At 42.9% G+C, this 13,378-nt stretch overlaps 2 protein-coding genes across 12 annotated transcripts in view; one reads left to right on the forward strand and one right to left on the reverse strand.

The window, feature by feature from the left end:
- Positions 1 to 8,697, reverse strand: part of SEPTIN2 (septin 2) — a 54,189-nt gene extending 45,492 nt beyond the window's left edge. For 7 of the 10 annotated variants that reach the window (XR_012669928.1, XM_075132322.1, XM_075132320.1 and 4 more), the window contains exons 1-3: positions 8,524 to 8,697; positions 3,249 to 3,278; positions 1,260 to 1,380 (exon numbers count right to left, since the gene is read on the reverse strand). Coding sequence is in view for 8 of the 10 variants with exons in the window: in XM_075132322.1 (XP_074988423.1) it covers positions 1,260 to 1,380; positions 3,249 to 3,257 (130 nt within the window). In the remaining 2 variants the exon portion in view is untranslated. Of the gene's footprint in view, positions 1 to 1,259; positions 1,381 to 3,248; positions 3,279 to 8,149; positions 8,344 to 8,523 lie in introns of those variants that run through there. The other 3 variants (XM_075132326.1, XM_075132323.1, XM_048863701.2) reach the window with 2 other exon arrangements.
- Positions 8,698 to 8,810: 113 nt separating this feature from the next.
- HDLBP (high density lipoprotein binding protein) overlaps positions 8,811 to 13,378 on the forward strand; it is a 91,467-nt gene continuing 86,899 nt past the window's right edge. For both annotated transcript variants that reach the window (XM_048863694.2, XM_075132318.1), the window contains exon 1: positions 8,811 to 8,939. The gene's annotated coding sequence lies outside the window, so the exon portion shown is untranslated. The remainder of the gene's footprint in view (positions 8,940 to 13,378) is intronic.

Consider the following 13,378-nt stretch of genomic DNA (forward strand, 5'->3'; position numbering starts at 1 on the left):
TAAAAACCACAATTTTACTGGTAGTCTGGAATAGATGGATAGAACCCTGAAATGTCACTTTTCAGTAAACATATTATAAGGTTGAGAACTAGTATGCTCAAAATCCAGAAATTCAAAAGTTATGGTTTCCACAGTAACATGGATACGTAAGTGTAATGTGTCTGAGTTAACCTTACATAATGACAGGTTTCAGAGTAGCAGCCATGTTAGTCTGTATCTGCAAAAAGAAAAGAAGTACTTGTAGCACCTTAGAGACTAACAAATTTATTTGAGCATAAGCTTGCTCAAATAAATTTGTTAGTCTCTAAAGGTGCTAAAAATAAATTTGTTAGTCTCTAAAGGTGCTACAAGTACTTCTTTTCTTTTTGAGTTAACCTTGACTTGGGAGCCTGGTGGGGAGTGAAGAGACAGTCTGAGGACTGCTGAATTGCAGAGCCAAATGAGGTGGTCAGTTTGGTATGAAAGGGTTTCTTTTGACCTCTTCTGCTATTCCTTATGTAACACTAAAGTTATCTACCTCATTTTAATGGCCTGTCAAGTTCCCATTTAAATGTACATTTAAAAAATTGTACAGTTAATCATTTTATGCCTACAGACATTTTTTCCAAGTGAAATTGTATCAGCTCCCATACACTGCTGGGCATGCATAATACAATTACGATTACAACAAATAATGGAAAACTAAATGTGCAAGGATGGAATTTTAAACATTTAAAACTTGAAAATTTCTACACCAATTTTCTTCATGCTTAGTCACTACTACTCACTGACTGGCCACATGCTGAGTTTCAAAGTTCACCCATTTTTGCATTATCTGAGCACAATAAATGGTTCAAATAGGGATATGTGAGGGGGGAAAAAAAAAAGGTTGTTCCAACTCAAAACAGCAAAATAAGACTTTTCCTCAAACTTTTTTTTTAAACCCATTTAAGCACAGAAAGTTTAAGTCCCAAAGGACAAAACAGGAGGAAGTAATGAGTACAAAAGGTGTGAGAAGACCTTAATCTTACCTACAGAATTAGCTACCACACACAATGTTTGGATGTATTACTACTTATGTGGAACAGCTAGCTCATTAACACGTTGAAGTATACTTGAGTTTAATTATCTTTAAACTATACAACTATACAGGACAGAACCACTGGATACTATATAAAGTATATGAAGACTTCCTTCACACAAGAAGTTACATTGCATTCAGCCTAATCCCCAGTTTTCTAAATTCTAATTAGAAGAGTCTATTAAAAATATTCTCTTACCAACCACCATGAGAGTGAACTCAAAGCCCTTTTTCACAGACTTCCGATGAACCTGGTTGGGAAGGTTTGCAAATCCAACATAGCCAGGAGTTTCTGGATTGGTAAATTGGGCAGGCGGTTGCTAAATAAAATAATCAGAAGATTATATATGCTATAGGCTGAAATAACTGAGGACAGTTCTGAAGCTTGTAATTACAAATTAGAGGCAGAGCGGGAAAATATTTGAAGTCTTCAGTCTTTATTGCTCACACTGTTCTCTACAGAATAGGCACTCAAGTTTGAGTCACCTTGAGTTAAAACAGAGGGAGCTGGCAGGAGTGTTTTCTGTAAAAGGCCCTCACCTTTGGAACTTACACCCCAACCTTTGGTCTGAAAGAACCCAAACCTGTTGGTGTGTATCACACATTGCAAGGCCTACTTTTTCCACTCAGGCTTTAGGGAATGGAAAGGATTCATGATTTGGTTTTGGTTGTGACTTCACTGCTGATTTTATTTGCATTGTTTTTCTAAATAACTGTCAAAAGGTGCCTGAAGTAAATATAGGAATCCTTTTTTGTATATTATATTGTTATAAGTGTAGATACATAAATGACTGGCTGCACATGCACAATGTAAACCTAAAAAACATTTACATATCAAAGTTTTCACTGACAAATTAGATAGCAACAGCTTTATTATATCTGTTTCATTTCCAGATTAAAATAAATGGCATGTTTTTCCTCCAAGAGTTTAAATGAAACTGAAAATTCATGGGATGCGTTTCTCACTAATACTACTACATGTTGTGCAGAAACCCACTACATAATGGGTTCACGCTACCATAATGGTTAAACAATTTTACAACACAGAATAGATTAACTGTGCTAAGTGAAAGTTTTCACAACTAGTGTAGTTTATTCCAACTATCCTTCCAGGAATTATAGTAAATTATATTCAATATTACCCTCAGCAGACTATGCTTGTGTAGTAATCATACTAACTACTTTTAAAAATGTGTGGTGTTTAACGCCATTTTAAAAGTGATTGTGTGGATGGGACTTATGCACATGCTAAATCAAATTGCAACTCTACATTTCTAGTCAGTTCTGACACATACAAATAAAAAAAATTAAAAGCTACCTGTTATCTGATGATAATCTATTTGAAATCTTATAATAAAGCAAGAGGATTGACTTAATACAGGTGTCCCTTCTAGCTCACAGTAATCTGTGATCAGTTCATTAAAATCAGAAGGAAAACTAGAGGGTGCTCTGGAAAGGACTCAACTTTCATTTTCAATTTACAATGTATAAACACATCCAACATTAAAGAATAGCAGAAAAAGTTTTCAGACATATTGGTTATTCTCCCCAAACATACTACTCAAACACTTTACACAATTTATGTCAGTGACAATAGGTTAATATGGGCCATTCCGATTTCTACTTTTGACACAAAATGGGTGGAACAAGAAATCTGAATTTTATATGCTGATTGTTACATTTATATGATCTTTTCGTTTAAATTCTCTATTGTTGCTTTTATAATCTTGCTTAAAGGATCTGTCCATCCCCCAGCTTGCTTTTGGGGCAAAAGCCAATTAAACTGGTGCTCATCCTTTTTCTGAATGTTCATTGCTGACTGCAAAACTGGGTACACAGTGGCAGAAGAGAAGTTCAAATACAAAATAGTACAGTTGGGGTAAAGGGTTTGCTCAAGTGAGGGACATTACTTCAGTGGAAAAAAGCTACATGGTTTCCCTTTATAACCTCAATAGGGAAACAACTTTCATAAACAGTGTTTTGCATAATTTCATCTGTTACCAAACTGTTCAAAGTTTATTTTCATTCATCTCTAAATTTCAAATATTCTATACATTTGACTGTGGATCCCACACTCTAAAAACTTTATATTCATTGCACATGAAGGAACGGTTGCCCTATCTAAAAACCTTAATAAAAAACTATGCTTTTATGTTGTAATTAATGAAGATACAAATGCTGTTCTTACCTTGGCCATCCTTATGGAAGGTCAGCCACTCTGTGAACAAAATGTTTTTTAGTTTGTTACAAACAGGATAATATGAAGACCAAAACACCTACTAAAACCACCACTGTGCAATCAAATTTTAATGGTCTCTTGACAGTGAGCAAGACAGAGACCATTCTAAACTACTTGCATGTATTACCCAGCTTCTGGACCACCTCAAATGATTTCCTGTCAAATACCATTTTTATCTTTACCTTTGCTATGAAAATCTCACTCCATATTCAAAGACTAACACTGAATGCCTAACTCCAATTCTATTTAATTCATTGGAATCAAAGTTAAGCCAACACTGTGTGCTTCAGAAAATTCCACTCAAACTATATGAGAAGAAAAAAAATCTTTTGCATCTGGAAAAATTATAAAGCTTACACCTTTTACAAAAACCAACTGAAGTAAAATCTAAAGAAGAGCTTTATGTAGCTCAAAAGCTTGCATCGTATACCAACAGAAGTTGGACTAGTAAAAGATATGACCTCACCTACCTTGTTTCTCTAAAAGAAACTATTAGAGTTTACAGGAAATTGCCTTTTCAGAATTCAGATAAAATTTTCAGAATTCAGACAAATACAGCTTTCTCTCCTCCCCCACACTTTTAAGTGTCCTGTAAATAATCATTAAAGGAAGAGGTTCAACAACTCTTTGGGGGAGAGGGACAGCTTAGTGGTTTGAGCATTAGCCTGCTAAACCCAGGGCTGTGAGTTCAATCCTTGAGGGGGCCATTTAGGGATCTGGGGCAAAAATTGGGGATTGGCCCTGCTTTGAGCAGGGGGTTAGACTAGATGACCTCCTGAGGTCCCTTCCAACCCTGATGTTCTATGAACTTTGAAATGTGATAGGGTAAGCAAAATTAGAAAAATCATCATCTCCTCCTCTCTAATCACAATGTCTACAACAAGAAAAGGAGTACTTGTGGCACCTTAGAGACTAACAAATTTATTTGAGCATAAGCTTTCATGAGTTACAGCTCACTTCATCACATCCGATGAAGTGAGCTATATGCGATGAAGTGAGCTGTAACTCATGAAAGCTTATGCTCAAATAAATTGGTTAGTCTCTAAGGTGCCACAAGTACTCCTTTTCTTTTTGTGAATACAGACTAACATGGCTGCTACTCTGAAAAATGTCTACAACCTAATCCTACCATTTAAAATGCTGCTAAAATCTTTTTGCCTCATAGCTCTGCCAGCTCCTCCCCCCAGTTTCTCCTTTAGCTCCCCCTTCATCTACCATGTCAAAAACTAATTTCTTGTCCTTACCCACAAAAAGTCTCCATAATTTATAGCCCCACTCTACCAGACTGACTCCCACCTTCATCATCACTGATGCCAAATTTGATCACCCAATTTTCTGCTCGTTCTCCAAGCACTTGCATTCCTTCCCCCATGCCACTCCTTAAGGGGGGGGGGGGAAGGCTTCCAATTAAAAACCATAAACCACCACCTAATCCTCCTTCAAGTCCCCCAAAACTCATCTCTTCCATAATATATATCTTAAACTGAAACCTGACAATGGCTAGACAGGTAGAGAACTGTGATGATTGCTACTGACTGCCTACAATATGAAAAGGAGTACTTGTGGCAAGATATAAAACCAGAGGCCTTGACCCTTTGTGGTTACTAAATGTTCAATAGTAATTTTCACAAGAACAAGCGGTGTTTACCAAAATAGAATATTTGCTAGGGAGTTTAGTTATTACCAGGGACTTCAGGAAGCAGATGTATCCAAATTTGCTGTCTGCGTAGCAAGAAGAGTGCAAATTTACCTGCCACAGTTAACTGTGCCTTCAGGACTGAATTACTGTTACACATTGTGTGTGTGTGCGCATGTGTGAAGGAAACAGCCTGAGTGGCTTCAGTGTATGTCTACACCATGCACCTTATAACAGCGCGGATGTGCTGCTACAGCTGCGCCTTGTAAGGCACACAACGTAGTCGCTCTTTGTCGATGGGAGAAAGCTCTCCTGACAATAAAATAAAACACCAATGCGGGGCGGTATCTTAGTCAACGGGAGAGCGGCTCCCACGGATGAAGCACTGTCCACACCATGGGCATGGAAATCGTAGGCTGTGGGAAGCTGTGCCTCCCCAAACAGCCTAGCATGGCCCCACCCACACCCTGCCTCCAGGCCAGGTCCCTTCCTGCAGTTCCCCCCAGCCCTTTGCCCTGGCTGTTGCCATTGCGGTGGCACACCAGGGCTGGGGGCTGCTGTCGCTGCGCTGACTGGGGCTACAGTGGAGGTGCAGACGAGGAGGGTGAGGGGCAGAGCTTCGGGCACAAGCAGAGGAGCTGAGGTCTAGGCTTCCACAATGCCCGGGTCACCAGCCGCCTATCGTGCACACCAGAACTTTGTCGTTAAAACTTTTGTTATTCAGGAGGGATGGGGGTTTCCACACCTCTGAGCAACAGAAGTTTTAACAATGAAAGTACAGGGTAGACAAAGCCTAAGAAATAAAAGCTAGTGCAATATATGACATTGTGTTTATTAGGTGGAGTTCCATGCTATAATTATGTAACAACAGTGCTCCGTGATCTATGGACAATGATCAACGGTCAACAATCAGTTTCCAAGTGGAATTCAAGGAGCTGGTTTAAACCGATCGAGTCCTAAATTGTTTGATATTAGTCAAGAGATTTCGACTCCTTAAGCTACACTGCTGTGGCTAGGATCAGAGGCAGTGCTCAGATGACAAACTCTCAGAAAGAGAAAGGGAGTTACTAGCAGGGTGTTCTCAACTTGAGAAAATCTTCTCCCTGTTGGTCCAAGGACCACATTGGTTTTCCAGGCACACTGCAAGGGCCATCTTTCCACCCACGAAGTGGGGGGGGCGCCAAAGTTGTGGGTTGGAGGAATTTTATTATGGCTGCTTGGTGGAAAGGGGTATTTACATTTGCTGATACATATCTGTATATTTATTGCTAAAGATAAGAGTCCTGGAGATATTCATTGTGAAATTGAGATTACAAACAGGTGCTTATTTTATAAATCTAAACAAAAAATATGGAGAGTTACCATTATATCAAACTGCACAAAAGATAAATTAAAAGACCTCTACCTAGTAGTAACTTCTCTTTAAATTCTGTGCAAGTAGGTCCAAGGGTACTGAATTACTTAAGACAATGAATTACCTTCCATATGGATCTTCAAGAACTTCAAATATTAACTGATCAAATCTCAACATCCTTGAGTTAAGTTTCATTATCTCCATTGTACAGAGAAGGAAACTGAGGCAGAAAGAGGACCGTGTCCTTCGCTCAGGATCACACTGCAAGTCCATGTCAGCGGTGGGATTTAAAACAAAAGCACCTTGAATTTTCTGTTATAGTTATAGGATCACACTATTTTGTATTGGATACGCTGTAATGTCTGGTCCAATCTAGGCTTCTCTGGCATAACCATTTATTCATTTAGGGTTCCTGTTGGCCACTGGTTCTCAACCAGGGGTACACATACCCCTGGGGGTACGCAAGGGTCTTCCAAGGAGCATATCAACTCACCTAGATGTTTGCTTAGTTGTACAACAGGCTACATAAAAAGCACTAGTGAAGTTAGTACAAACTAAAATTTCCTAGAATGACTTGTTTATACTGCTCTATATACTATACACTGAAATACAAGTACAACATTTATATTCCAATTGTTTTTTATACTTTCTCATATTTACCATACAAGTAAGCAATTTTTCAGTAATAGTGTGCTGGGACACTTTTGTATTTTTATGTCTGATTTCTTCTGAAAGGGGTACAGTAGTCTGGAAAGGTTGGAAGCCACTGCTGTAGGCAACCAACATAGAAAGGTTTCACAACAGGGAATACTGCATGGAAGATGTTTTAATACTGTGATTAAGTTCTCTCATGCAGGCAGCAATACAATTCATAAGCAGTTTCCAATTTGAGAGCATCCTAGATCTTCCCTTACAGCTGTTCTAAAACCCTACGGAAGACATTATACATGTGTCTTGAATGATCAAAGAGGAGGTTTGAGCAGACTTTGAACTAGGTTAATGATAGATTGCTATTAAATCACATCTAAGCCACTGTTAGATCTCATTTCAAATGCAGATGAAGATAAGTAACTTGCTTCTCTGACACTTTAGATGCTGTCTGTAAAAACTTCACACGTGGCATAGAAAGCTCTAACCTTACAGTTGCTCCATCTTCTTCTACTTGGTGTAATGAGCATTTAGGCTGCAAGGCTCTTTGCTACCTCTTTAACCCTGCTCTCTGGTCAGCTCTAATTTCCACCCTTATAGTCATCAGTCTCCAGCTGTAGCTCCCTAGCTTCTTTCCTTTGCTCCATCCCTGGCACTAAGTCCTAGTCCCACCTGGTTCACAACCCTCACTTCCACAGCCCAGTAAATTCCACCCCTAACAGCCTGTGAACCTGCCCTGCGTTGCCACTGGACCTGAACTTTCCTTTACAGCTAGAGTTTCACCAGGTCTGTTAGTTCTACAGTACAAGAAGAACTAAAGTAATTTACATTTTAAAGGCTAAGCAGTTAATGCTTACATTTAATTGTTAACACGTAAACTTGTGTGTGTGAAGCTGTACACTGTAACTTTGCTGACAGTGATCCATTCAAACAGTGAAAATTCACAGTGGCGTAATTGAAACACATTCTGTTTCCGAACTACCTTTTGCAGGAGTAAGTTTAGGTAGCTACAGCTACGGCTAGAAAGCCACAAGGCTTCTCCAAAGCTGCGAGGGGTGTTAAGTGCATAGTATTTGAAAAGCACGTTAGCCTTCAATTTTGAAACGCTAAGAGAAAAAACCCCACCTCCCCCAACCGTACAGCCATCTCTCCTCCCGCTCGCCCACCGGGGAGGGCGGTATCAAGCAAAGGCGAAATCGGCCTGCCGGCTACCTTCTGACCGCAGAAGGGACGAGGGAGTCCTCCGGCGGTCCCCGGCATTGCATCTCTGAAGCCCTGAGAGACATCGGGCTGGGGCTACCGGACAGCTAGGAAGTGCGGCGCCCGGGGATTCTCACCCCCCTCCAGCATCGCCAGGCAGCGGCCCGAAAGCAGGACGCGGAACCAGCACCACGGGACACTGCGCAGCCTAACCCCGCGGAAGCTGCAAGCCGCGAATGGGGGAAGAAGGGGGGCGGGGGAGGGGCGAAGAAACTCGCCCGTCTGGCTCCGGAGCCCAGACTCCTCGCCCTGGACCGCCCGCCCCTGAGCGGCCCTAGAGCCCCCCTTCCCCCTGGGGAGCCGGGAGCCGCCGCCGCGCCCCTCACCTGGCAGCCTGGGCTGTACAGAGCGACCGCGGAACCAAGCTCTTCCAACAGTTCCTCAGGCTCGCGCACTCGCTACGAGTCTCTCTCCACTCAGGCTCTCTAACTACAGTCGCGCGCGCCTCCGCAGACCCCGCCCTAAAGTCGGAGCCGGGGACTCACAACGAAGAGACGCAAGCTCGAGCGGCAGACTCAGAATAAATGTGCGCCTGCGCGCCTCAAGAGCCCTAAAAGCGCATGAGCTTAACTGACTGTGCGGACGCACACGCTATTCCTGTGGCGATTTGACAGGACAAGGGTGTGTGGGGGTGGGGCCACCCTTATGCTGGCAGGTCACGCACATCTCTCTCCTTTACCAAGATGGCGGCTGGCCTCTCGGCCTCGTACCCAGCATAGGCTTCGCCGTAGGCCTATTAGAGGTAATTCCGATCTCCGCTCACACTCGGTATAGCAGCGCGATAAAATGGGGGGTCAGGGACGCATCAGGTAAGAGGGGCTGGACAGCTGAACACGATCCCCCACCCTAGGGGGCTGGGACGACTCTGTTGCCTCCAACAAGCTGACGGCAGCAGAGAGACGGGCTTAGAGCCCGCAATATCTAACCAGCACTCATCTTCGCTCGATGGTTTGTTCCTTTTCTATTGGTGCTGGTGGGCCACGTGCCAGTGGTACTCCCCCTCATCCCCCGTTACCATAGAGCGCGGCGGAGGGAGAGGCAGCCGCCTTCCGGTGGGGGCTATGGGAGTGGCCACGTCCACTGCACAAGAGAAGGCCGTATGCAGCCATTGTCCGGTCCCCCCCACCCCTCCCAGTTGTGGGTGCAGAGTGGTTGCTGTCTCACCCCTGCCCCCCACTTTTAACTGGGTGGTTGCTTCACCCTCCCCCCGTAGATCAGTGGCAGGGGGTCGGATGCAATGTTGCCAACCCCAAGTATTTAAAATACATAAGTGTGCCCTGCTTCCCCCACACTGCCAAATTAATGAGATTGTAAATGCATATGGGGTGATTTTTATTTGCCATCTGGTTTGTGCAGCATTGGAGGCAGATTTTTATGCTGTTCTACAAAAACCATGAGCTAAAACAAAATTTTAAAAAGTGGATATTCTGATGCATTCCCATACTCTAGGGCTTAAGGCTATATCTATAGAGGGAGATTAGGCACTAAGTGGGGTGAGGAGACAGTGTTCCCTCATTTAACTTGGTGGCTCTGCTCCCAGCTCCATTGGGCCTGCCTTTGCATTCCCTTGGAAAATTATTACACTGGGGCTTGGAGTTTAACTTCTCCCGTCCCCTGCAGCAAAGGCAGCCTTAGAGATTCTCTAAATTCTCTACTCCCTAGCACCTAGCTGCAGCATAAGCTTCCCCCATGATGTCCTGCCCCTGTCCCTCTCCCTCTCTAGCCTTGAGGGAATCAGACCTGGAAAGGGTAGTTCAATCTCCTTTCCGGTGAAACAGGAAACAAAGAAACTTGTGCTAGTGGCTTTAGTCATGTCAACACCTGTCCCTTGGGAACAGGGGCAAAACCCTCCAACTCATTGCATTTATTATTTAGTGCTTGGGTATGTGTCCACAGATATGCATAGCACTGTAGCCAGAGGTTAAAGACACATTCTAAGCCCCCAGAGGTTTATACTACGAGCGACTCAACATGCTTGATTGATGCTGTACATGTTAGGGGTTGCTTCTTGTGGGTTTTATTACTTATGTTTTACTTATTTACTTTATTACTTATGTAAGTTGGGTGAAGATCTTATTCCACTAAACTTCTGATTTGGGATTAGAGTTGTCATTTCCATTACTATTGTCTTGAGGCACATCTGCTCCACAACCTCCCACCCTCAGACAAAAGCCCTGTGACCAACACAGATCATTTAGCACCTTCCACCACATGCTTATCTAATCCAGAATCTATTCACATAAAACAATTTAAATACCATTTTACATCTTTGTTAAAAGAAGGCTATTCAAAGAGAAATAGAGCTCAGGTACAGGTTTGCTGATCTGGAAAATGAAGAAGGGCCACAGCAGGCAGTAACAGAAAGTGGGAGGGCAAGGAAGAAGAGAAGGACAACTAGTCCTAGAAGAAGAGGGGAAGCATTAATGAAGATAGGCGGAGTTGGGAGCCACTGGAGGATAGAGACTAACTCATAGAAGATTGCAAGAGAGAACAAAGACCAGAGGACTTGCAGCCAGAAAGAACAGGAGGCGGGCCAGAGAATTGCACCAATACCCGGATGAAGTGGGTCTACATCATTGGTGACCCCCTACTAAGAAGGACAGACCTGGCACCAGAGCTGATCCAGACAACAGAAAGGTGTGCTGTCTGCAGGGAGCTAAGATGTGGGATGTGGACCTGAGGCTGAAGAATATACTAATAGGAGCAGGAAATAATTCACTCATTGACCTTTGCATGGCAACACATGATACTGCTAGATTCTCAGTAGAACGCATCAGTGGAGACAGTGCCAGGCTGGGGAAGATTCTTAAAGAAGTGAAGACTTAAGTGATCTTCAGTGGGATTCTACCTGTCCTTAGAGGAGGAGAACAAAGGTGAGACAAGATTATGATGATCAACAGATGGCTCGGGCAGTGGAGGACTTTGGGATGTTCAGCCACTGGGAGGATTCATGGACACAGGACTGTTCTCATCGGATTGACTCCACCTGAGTAGTGAGGGAAATAGACTTTGATGGAGGTTGGCACAGCTGATCAAAAGAGCTTTAAACTAGGAATCTGGGAGATGGTTGGGAGATATACTCATGTAATCTCCATGCCTAATTTGAATATTGACCGGGAGGAAAAAATCAAGAAAGAGAGAATATTGCAATGGAGAAACTAACAGCAGTGGGTAGGAGAATGGACATTAAGAGGAAAGATAGTGCCATTACCATTGAAGCCAGACTGCAATACTGGCAATAGAATGACTGTATCTAAGCAGGTGAAGAATTTGGTTGAAGCTAAGCAGGAACAACTAAGATGTCTGTACATCAATGCAAGGAGCCTGGGTAACAAAATGGAGGAACAAGAACTACTGGTGCAGGAAGATGAAACCAGATATTATAGGGATAACAGAAACATGGTGGAATAGTAGCCATGACTGGAGTACAGGTATTGAAGGGTATATGCTATTCAGGAAAAACAGAAGTAAAGGTGATGGAGTAGCATTGTATGTTAATGATGAGGTAGACTGTAAAGAAATTTAGAAGTGATGGGAATGGATAACACGGTCTGTTTGAGACAAAATTACTTTGGGGAAGAAAGCTACCAGAGGCTCCCCTGTGATAGTGCTTGGGGTATGCTACAGACCCCCATGATCCAATCTAGATATGGATAGAGACCTCTTTAATATTTTTAATACAATAAAAACCTTCTGGAAATTGTGTGATTATGAGAGGCTTTAACTTCCCAGATATAGATTGGAGGGCAAGTGCTACTAATAATAATAAGGCCCACATTTTCCTGGATGTGATCGTAGGCACTGGCTTCCTTTGGGCCTAGGGGTGCTCAAGCCCCCACCTGCTTCCTTCCCCCAAGCCCCCACCCTGTTTTGCCTCTTTCTGACCCCACCCCATCCCTTCTCCCAAGTCCCTGCCCCCACCCTACCTCTTCCCACCCAGTTCTGCCCCCTCCCCTGGGTGCACCTTGTCCCCACTCCTCCCAGAGCCTCCTGCACACCATGAAACAGCTGATTGCAGTGTGTGGTAGGTAGGTGGTAGGTGTGCTGGTAGGGAGGGGGAGGAGTTGATTGGTGGGGTCACCGGTGGGCGGGAGGCGCTGGGGGAAGGGAAGGTGTTAAGCACCTGCTAATCAGCACCTATGGCGGTGATAACTGACCGATTTCTTCACCAAATAGTTGCTGAATCTACAGGAGGTGATGCCATTTTAGATTTGGTATTGGTGAGTAGTGAGGATGTCATAGAAGAATTGGTTGTAGGGGACAACCATGGTTAAAGTGGTCATGAACTAATTCAGTTTAAACTAAATGGAAAGATAAACAAAAATAGATCTACAACTAGGGTCCTTGATTTCAAAAGGGCAAACTTAAAAAAATTAAGGGAATTAGTTAGGAAAGTAGACTGGGCTCAAGAACTCAAGGATCTGAATGTGGAGGAGGCTTGGAATTACTTTTAAGTCAAATTTCAGAGTAGCAGCCGTGTTAGTCTGTATTCGCAAAAAGAAAAGGAATACTAAATTTGTTAGTCTCTAAGGTGCCACAAGTACTCTTTTTTTTTTTTTAAGTCAAAGTTGCAAAGGCTATCTGAAGCCTGCATCCCAGGCGGTGGAAAAAATGTATAGGTAAATGTTGCAGACCAAGCTGGAAGAGCAAGCATCTCAAACAGGTGATTAAGAGAAAGCCTACAAAGAATGGAAGATGGGATGGATCAACAAGGAAAGCTATCTCTTGGAGGTCAGAAAGCGAAGGGGAAAAGTGAACTTTCAAAAGCCAAACAGAATTGGACCTTGCAAGGGAAATTAAAACCAATAGTAAAAGGAAGTGGAACCGCTAAGCATTGAGGATAATTTAGGGATGGCCCAACACCTGAACAAATACCTTTATTAAAAATGGAGGCAAAGTAATGAGAAGCTTTGCGGTACTGGCAGGCTGGCTAGTGGAAATGAGGATACGGAAGTAGAAATTATCACATGCAAGGTGGAAGTCAAACTTAAAACAGCTCAATGGAACTAAATCGGGGGGCCTAGTTAATATCCACCCAAGAATATTAAAGGAACTGGTACATGAAACTGCAAGCCCAATAGCAAGGATTTTTAACAAATCTGTAAACTTTGGGTCGTACCTTGTGATTGGAGGCTTATCTAATACCTATTTTTAAGAGAGGGGAAAAAGTGATCAGGGAAA

The sequence above is a fragment of the Caretta caretta genome, chromosome 9 (genome assembly GCF_965140235.1).
Source record: "Caretta caretta isolate rCarCar2 chromosome 9, rCarCar1.hap1, whole genome shotgun sequence".
Taxonomy (NCBI): Eukaryota; Metazoa; Chordata; order Testudines; family Cheloniidae; genus Caretta; species Caretta caretta.